Below are 8,355 nucleotides of genomic sequence, written 5' to 3'. Positions count from 1 at the left end.
TCATCGTAGAAAAGAACGGCTTTCAAGGTCTAATTAATCCAAGCGGGAAAAGGGCATTCATGCCACAAGGAACTCAAAACATGGATGTGAATCTTTGTTTTCGTCTTTTCTTTTCTCTCCATTCCCCAGTTGATTGACAGCTCTTCATAAAGCACCTTTTGTTTTCTCTCCTTTGGAGCTGTGCGAGATGACTTGTTAACGGTGCAACAATCACCCGTCAGTCGGTTTTGTGACTGATTTTTAAAATGGCACGTTCTAAATATGTGCATTCAGTTCCAGGCGTCAATCAATTTAAGTGAGATTACATTTGATTAAATGACAAAACAACATTCCAGGATTAAAAGGCTTCCTCTTGGACTCGACAGTCTTGTTTACTACCTGAACACTGACGCTGTAAATCAGAAGCGTGTTAATCTCCTAAATCTATAAACATAAACCCGCGTAGGGCGTCTGCCTGTATTCCCGTCGTTTCTAGTCTTCCCCTTTTTTGATTGGTGCGTCCCCAGATCAGTATTTAGTGCGACAGGAATCCTGCAAAGCGATGCGCGTTATGGGAGCGGCGGCGCTGGGCTTAGCCCAGAAGAGTGAAGCAGCGAAATTTGTAGACATAGAAACACTCTCAGACAGAAGCTTGCTGTTACGTGCGCCTGCAGCCAGTCTGACTCCGCTGTTTTGGGTGAATGACGTCACGTGCGACCTGGAGGTGTTAACCACTTGTGTACCAAATTTTTTTTTTTTTTTGGTTGAAAACATTCGGGGCTAATGAAAAAACATCCGGGGCTTTTTTTAGCCCCTGACCCCTGGCTGTTGCATTGGTGACATTTCTTCTCACACTTCATGGAGAGTGTTTTCCGACAGCGACGACCGACTGCTGACAAACCGCCCGATTGTCTTTATTTTATTGTGAAATTTCCTCCGGCATCGACATTGTCACACAGCGTGAAGGTGACAAGCGCCAACGCAACGTGATCCACTCGGAAGGATTTAGGAGATTTTAATGTGCCTTCACAGCTTTCTGTCAACCAAAGGTTTAGTCTTTTTGTTTCATCATCTTCTTCTTCTTCTTCCCGCCACTCATCACCGCGTGCCATTTGGTTGAAGCTTTGCACGTGCGTCCGATCCGTGAGCGTTTCCTCATTTAGCTGAACATGTCATCGGCTGAGGTTTTATTTGTTTGTTTTTATGTTGTCTCGCATAAAATGCCCATTCGGTGATATTGTGTGTCGTTTCAAGTGACCTTACCTTTGCTGAGTTCATCAAGTATAACTTCTTCAGTGAACAGGGGCTGCCGACATGGACCGTATACACACACGACACGCCCCAGGTGTGATGTCATCATGACGGCGTCGCGTCTCGTTGGTTGTGAAGGAACTGTCATGGTTTCCAAGGACAACACGTGTTTCTAATGTCTGTGTGTTTCATATCAGACGAGTGTCAGACATTCACTTTTGCAGTTTAGCCACTTAAATATGTAAAAAAGAAAAACCCTCAATACTTAAATGTTTGACTTGATATTGAAACACAGAGCTCGTGTCTCCCTGAGATGTTATGAGCGGGCATCTCTTTGTCCACCAATGGAGGCGGCGCGAGCGGAGCCTGGTCGCTGGACAGGAAGGCTGCGACGGACTCGGACGTCACGGATATTATCAAGAGATCGTTTATCAAACTTATTTTTCATCAAACTATTGTTCATGTTCAAGGACTACCGGGCAGTCGGACCGCTTTTGTGTTTATCGACTGCTAAACAAGCCTGAGATCTTGAATCCCCCCCCCCCCCACACACACACACACGATTGATTTCTTGATAATATTCAGAACACATGACCCCCCCCCCTGGGTTCAACTTTGGTGCTTTCTTGCTGTTTCTTGCTGTTCGTTGTCTCTCGAATTTTTTTCTTCTTTTTCTTTATAAGAGTGAAGAAAACAGATCCATGCTGTGGAATGATAAAGGCAGTGCTGTGAAATTTGTTGTCATGCTCTTATTACTGTTTTTATGGAGGGGAGATTGTCTTCAGGTGTAATAATTTAGAAGAGATTAGAGTGTTCTAAAGACGTAATAAACAGCATAAAAATGACATGATGACGAGGTCTTGTTTTAAACCATCCCACCGTGTCATCCTCCGAGTTATCCACTGAAGTTTTGTTTAAAGGGATTCTTTTTTATTTTTACTGGATTACAAAACGCAGCATTTGAGTAAATGTTTTCTGGATGTTTCTATTGTTCGTCTTCACGTCTGAATTGAGGAGATGATTGTTCTAGTCTGTGCTTTTAGCGTTGCTATAATTGATAATGCCATTTTAAATTAGGATATCGACATCATGCGAGTGGTAGTGCACGGTGCGTCTGCGCCACCTGGTGGCCGGCTGTGGTATTGCGACCAACACCCGGACCAATGAAGACGAGCAAATAGCCCCACATTTTGCTCAATTTATTTCAAATTTTAATTTGTACAAATAAATAAATCCTCTTTTCATTTACATTCACACACATTTCAGCACACCCAATAATCACATCAGTCAGCCGCACTGTGAAAGTGGCTCGCAGTCGGGAACGTGAGACAGTGTGCTTGTGTGCTGCTGTTGCGTAACTTTTGGGTGAGCGGAGCCAAATCTCCCGATGGACCGACAGAAGCTGACCTTGGTTTGTCTCCAGCAGCGCAGCGGGGGCCTTCTAAAAGCGCCGCCGGCTTCGGTCCTCGTGCCAGTGTGGCCCCCGGAGGCTCGCATACGCATAAAGCATTACAAGTAGCAGGTAACAAAACAGATTTAAGGGGACGAACATATCGCCTCACTGATGTTCAACACAAAGTAGTTCCTCCTTAAGCAATATATATATATATGTGGAGATAAAGTTCAGATTATTGTAAGACATACAATGAGCAAAGTAATAATCAATTTCCACAGTTGTAAAGGCTTGATCGGTGAATGATTGAAAGTGCTGCGGAATGCACAGCGAAGCGTTTCCTCCGGAGTAAGAGGAGTGATCGGCTCCTCTTTCAGATGTAGAGGAAGTCGGATATGGCGCCAGGAAGATGGGTCATCAGCTGGACTCTGACCCAGCAGTGTGGCTCCATGGGGTGGTACCGCGTGTAAGGACGCTTGGACGTGACGGCGTCGGTGACGTCGTCCAGCACGGGCGCGGCGTCCTGCCCGCTGTTGCAGTACGAGCGCATCAGAGCCACGTGGCGCTCGAAGTGGGCTTTCCCATAATCCTCCTTGAGGTGCGAGGGAGCCTCGCTCCACAGCTTGTCGGCCGTGCCGGCCACGAGGTCTCGGGTCGCGACGCCGGCGGCCGCCGTGAAGTTCCCCGGCTCGATGATGGACACTTTGACCCCCCAGGCCTTCATCTCGTAGCGGAGGCAATCGGAAAAAGCTTCCACGCCGTATTTAGACACGCAGAACGGAGACTGCAGGGCGGCGCCCATCCTCCCAGAGATGCCGGCCAGGTTCACCACACGTCCTGCAGAGATGGAGGTTATGGCGCTGTGGAGGGGTTCTGTACGGTAGCTGAGGATACGTCGGCTGCCGATTAATGGGCAAAAACTTATTTGCATATTCTGACCAGCAAGTAATCAGTTTTTTATTTTGGTTCAAATATTCTCTATCAACTTCTTATTGCACCGAAGCTGTGGAAAGAAGCTCCATTCCCAGTGCACCACCCTACTTTAGTACTTTATTTTAAATGGCTTTTAGATGGTAGATTGTATTTCTTTGCATTAATGATTTTATCCCATTTAACGTTTCATTGTACGTTTGTTTTACTGTCTATTGTCATTTTAAACACATTCTAAAAGTGCTTAAGAAGTGTAGGTATTATCAATGCTCAAAGTTTCTTTCAGGATCGTTTTGCATTATTAGCATTCCTCACAGAAATCATGGGACACCGCGTATTGGTTGGCTGCACCCTTTTGTTTTCCAAGAGGAATCCTAAGAATGCTCGTAATCCTTTTTTTCTAAGAAACTTAGAAGAAAAAAAAGAAAGTTGAACAAGTCTAGTAACAAGATGGATGATCCAAGCAACGGCTTTGCGGTTCCATTTTGGACTCTATTCGACGTCCCGTCTATGGGAGAGGGACGATGTGTAGCATACAGGTCACTGACCTTTGGACCTGCGGATTAATGGCAGAAGAGCTTTGGTGACCCTGATGGTGCCCCACAGGTTGACCTCTGACACCTGCTTGTAGGTGTCCATGGACGTGAACTCTACTTCTCCAAACGTGGACACACCGGCGTTGTTCACCACCGCCCAGAGACCTGGATCACGACAAGATGGTCAAAGGAGAAGACAAAACGTCTGAATAAACACATCTTCATTTAAATAAGTGAATACAACGGTACCTGTGTCCGTGTCCTTCAGGTTGTCCTTGACGTATTCTACAGCCCGGGCCACCTGCTCATCACTGCACACGTCCAGCTGGACGACCTTCATACGATCTGAATGAAATTCTTCGAGTTCCTTTGCACCCTCTCCACCTCCATCCTGCAGGGAGGTCATGTCTCCTTAGTTATGAGCCCAACTTGTTCGATATTGGGATGAAATGCAGCCATTGAATTACATCACTCTGGGAAATTCAGTAATGCAAAAAAAAAAAATCAAATGCAAACAGACGATCATCACTAAACACATTTGTTATTCTTCATTCATCGTTCTGCTTGCTCTCTAGAGGCTGTGGTTTCAATGCTGCCGTTTGTACCTTAGAAAGACATCCGGCAAAGACCGTGAAGCCCAGCTCGTGGAGATGTTTGGCGAGAGCGTGGCCAAAGCCACCATCACAGCCGGTCACCAACACAGCTTTACCCTCCACCTGCAGGGGGGGGGGGGGAGTAAGGTCATAATACCGGACATAATTAATGTAAATGTAATAAATAATTATTCGAGGGAAATTAAAAAAATAAAGTCTGTAACACAATATTGTTATATGTACAAAACAGCACCTTTTGACTAATGTTCTTTAGCTACTTTTCATTATTCATAGTCGTAGCTAATCTGATGACTGTTTATGGCGTACACGATTCAACTCATGACAAACTAGACTGAAACATTGTACTTGACATACTACAGTCCCATTTGCACATAGCTTTTTAATGATTATGTATTCTTTTTCTCGTGGGGTTTTACAGTCTGTGCACATCCACGTTACCTCCACCGATCCTCTGGGTATTCGTGGCGTCGCCACGTACAGCACAAAAAGTAAATAGAGCACCACGATGCACTCCGGGACGCTGGTCTCCGGGACGCCCAGCAGCCGCGTGGCCGCGCTCAGCAGAGCCGGCAGTCCGAACCCCAACAAGAGCGTGAGGAGCCCCGAGGAGGCGACCAGGAGGCCGGCCCGGAACACGGTGAGCGGGGCCATCTTGACCGACTGGTGGCTTTTCCGTGGAAGACCGTGTGACTCCAGCACAGCGCGCGGTCACGACACGCCCCCTGTGACGTCAGAAGCACCAAAAACAACCTGGGGCTGGTTCAAGTCCACGGGTAAAATCAGTTTTTAATTATATTTTATTAAAAAGTAACCGGTTGAAACTTTTATTGAACTCAACACTATCAGCCATCATGCAGATATTACTTTTGGGGGTTTTGGTTCAGCTAAAGATTGTAGAAGTAAATCCATGTTTTCTAACTTTGTTTTCCATGTGACATTCAGCCACAAACTGTTAATTGTCCAACGATTACCTTTTAGGAGTTAGAATATACTGCAAAATAACTGAAACCTCGGCTTTGAACACTGCTTAAATAAATGTAGATGTTTTTGTAATAAACAACCGCTGGATTTGTTTTAACCAAGGCCTAAATGTAAAAAACAAAACCACCTTCAGAACTCCCAAACTTGTAATGTTATTTTAATAGTTCCAAATGAAAAGGCAGAACACATTCTGGTCAAGTACAAGAAAGGTCAACCCGAATGTCCGACAAGAAGCTGGCAGAGAACAGATTGAGTGATGCAATAGAGAGCAAGAAAGCACTAAATTTCATGTATGGCAAAATGACCATACGGTGCTGTAAACATGTTTCAGATCTATGTTAAAACAGAGGCAGTTTACCCAATTCAAAAGCACGAGAAATGAACATGAAAAAAGAATTAATGCTCTAAAGAGTGTATGGTAAAAAAAAAAAACATTAAAAAAAGAGAAAAGAAAGTAGTTAGTGACTTCTAATCATAGCCTCAACAATACACTAATGAATAAAGGAATACCTTTAAAAAGAGTGAATTTATGTTTTCAGAAATCTTTCCTGGTTGTCTTCAGTGTAGCAGGACAGATTCCTGTGGCTGGGTCAAACTGAATTAGGACTTGTATAGACAATTAAAGCCGTTGAGAACACACGACTGAAGGAGCAGACTCCACTCATGTCTAGTTGTGCAACAGCGAAGATGGAAATACGAGCCGTTTACGCTATTTTATTGAAAGTCCTTTGTCAAGTTTGTAGTTTTGATATCCTGCTCGATTGCTTCTTTAAGTGAGAAAAACTGAGTGCTCTTTGATATTGCCTCTTATTTAAGGAAAGTGTCAAGCTTTTTCTTGATATTGTCAAATGAGTCCATTCCCATGTAGTCGGCCTGGCCTTGCTCCCATTTCTTCTTCCGTTCTTCTGAGGACATCTGGGGTTCGGTTTCTTCTGCAGGTGAAGTACTGCTCTCATCCTTAAATACAAAATAAAACACTAGTTAGTGAAACAGAGCAAAACAACTGAAAAGGATTAAATGACAGCCGGAGCACATTCCTTGCACTACCTTTACAGAGCACTGAACTAGTTATACGGAGCCTTTCCAAATTAATTGCCACAGGCAAGCAACAAAACAGCTCAGATGTTAGAGTAAGAGCAGTAATATCATTAAACCAGGTGCCACACGGTTAGGACTGAGCTATGAAGTACATACCCATATCTGTTCACCCTCAAAAGTGACCATGTCACTGTTCTGGAACTTTTTTTAGATGAATTGGAAGACAGAAAAGGATGTATATTATCCAGAATCAGAGCAAAATAAAAAGTGTGCTTACATAAAATGCATCGTCAAGACAATCCACAATTAATCATTTTATTTTTGATAGAGCTGGACAATGGAAACCTGATTCTGAATGTCAAATCAGAACTCATCCATTTACTACAAGTCCAAAAAGGTGAGCGCTGTAAAAAGTTGTTAAGTGTCAAAAACCCAGGGGAAGCCGTTTGATTGGCCGAGTGCTCATCGGTTTGTATAAATGACCATACATTTGACAACTCTGGAATGAGGCCATTTGTTTTGCAAGCTAGCAATATAAAGTCAATGCAATGAAAGTTTTAAACCTCCAACTCTGCCCATTATATACGAGTTATAACAACTAGCGTGCAGTGTAATTGGTTAAATGAATAAAACCAATATGTCCATTCACCTCCACACATCCGGAGTGGAAGGACTGGTCTCCATACTGCTCCTGCAGCATGGGCACCACGGCGCTGGAGAACAGGGTCCACCAGTCCAGGAGGAACGTGGGGTGGGCGGCGGCCTCGCTCACATCGCCTTTGAACTGTTTGGCTTTGGCGTCGTAGGTGTAACTCCATGGCTTGGTCTTCCCCAGGAAATGGACCACCTTGGCATTGCTACCAAATCTGGAATTTGTAAAATGGCAATTTAGAAATGTCTTTTTTATTATAGTTAGCTTTAGCAAACTTGTGAATTTCTTGTTCCCACCAAATCATAGCTAAGAGTGGAGTTTCAGCAGAACTCAGTTTACTGCCCGTTACCAACCCTACAAATATGTTTGTTTTGGCAAACTGCAGATCTTCATAAATGAACCTGAATCCGGCCGTGGGGACTTGCTTTGCCGTGTTAGCCAGCAGACCTCTGGAGCACGGCCGTCGCTGACAGCCAACGAGTAAGAACATGTTTACCACCCTTGGTATCCTGATTTGGCTGCCAGGAAACAGTGTTCCTATGGGAGGACAACGGTTTTGCCGCTGAGGGGCAGGAGGCGCTTAAGACAGCGTACAATGAGGTAAACATAAAGGTCCTGAAATAAAGCGCTCTATTTTCGGCCTGGTTTCAGCTGTTGGGAGCTCAGGGTGGATGTCCAACCCCGCGCCGAGGCCTGCTGGGGGATAGATACTCAACGGAGCCGCTGGAATCTTAACTGCTCATCTCGCTCGTAACACGTCGTTATGAAGGGACGACATGCTCATGTGAGCGAGGATCCGCTTACATATTGGCTTCCCAGCCGATACGGAAGACTTGAGTCACATCCACTGACTGCTGTCGGATAACAAGTCTTGTGGAAGTATACACACACACACCAAAACATGCCAACTGCTGTGTGAATGTTGGTGAGAAACCCTCGTAGGCCGACACTTACTGCTTGAAAGCTGGAAGGTACGTGTAG

At 44.8% G+C, this 8,355-nt stretch overlaps 2 protein-coding genes across 2 annotated transcripts; both read right to left on the bottom strand.

Annotated features, from left to right (window-relative positions):
• Window positions 1–2,414: 2,414 nt before the first annotated feature.
• bdh1 (3-hydroxybutyrate dehydrogenase, type 1) lies at window positions 2,415–5,421 on the bottom strand. The gene is made up of 5 exons (XM_056411211.1): window positions 5,142–5,421; window positions 4,695–4,805; window positions 4,339–4,480; window positions 4,102–4,254; window positions 2,415–3,460 (listed from the first exon to the last, which is right to left on the bottom strand). The coding sequence occupies exons 1-5, from the start codon at window positions 5,352–5,354 to the stop codon at window positions 2,997–2,999; spliced, it is 1,083 nt and encodes a 360-aa protein (XP_056267186.1). The 5' UTR covers window positions 5,355–5,421; the 3' UTR covers window positions 2,415–2,996.
• Window positions 5,422–5,825: 404 nt separating this feature from the next.
• Window positions 5,826–8,351, bottom strand: LOC130191570 (glycogenin-1-like; the record flags this gene model as incomplete). The annotated part of the gene is made up of 4 exons (XM_056411210.1): window positions 5,826–6,641; window positions 6,879–6,923; window positions 7,372–7,588; window positions 8,329–8,351. Coding segments are annotated over 4 exons (435 nt in total), but the record flags the coding sequence as incomplete, so codon positions are not given.
• Between the last annotated feature and the right edge of the window lie 4 nt (window positions 8,352–8,355).

Source organism: Pseudoliparis swirei, unplaced genomic scaffold, assembly GCF_029220125.1.
Source record: "Pseudoliparis swirei isolate HS2019 ecotype Mariana Trench unplaced genomic scaffold, NWPU_hadal_v1 hadal_159, whole genome shotgun sequence".
NCBI lineage: Eukaryota > Metazoa > Chordata > Actinopteri > Perciformes > Liparidae > Pseudoliparis > Pseudoliparis swirei.
This window is presented reverse-complemented; position numbering and strand designations above follow the sequence as displayed.

What these genes read in the sequence shown, in the direction of transcription:
- bdh1 (XM_056411211.1), bottom strand. Translation starts at nt 5,354, where the DNA reads ATGGCCCCGCTCACCGTGTTCCGGGCCGGCCTCCTGGTCGCCTCCTCG. An exon ending in TTGCCGGATGTCTTTCTAAG is followed by an intron (nt 4,481 to 4,694) that starts GTACAAACGGCA and finishes ACCTCCCTGCAG; the next exon opens with GATGGAGGTGGAGAGGGTGC. An exon ending in ATTAATCCGCAGGTCCAAAG is followed by an intron (nt 3,461 to 4,101) that starts GTCAGTGACCTG and finishes CCATCTCTGCAG; the next exon opens with GACGTGTGGTGAACCTGGCC.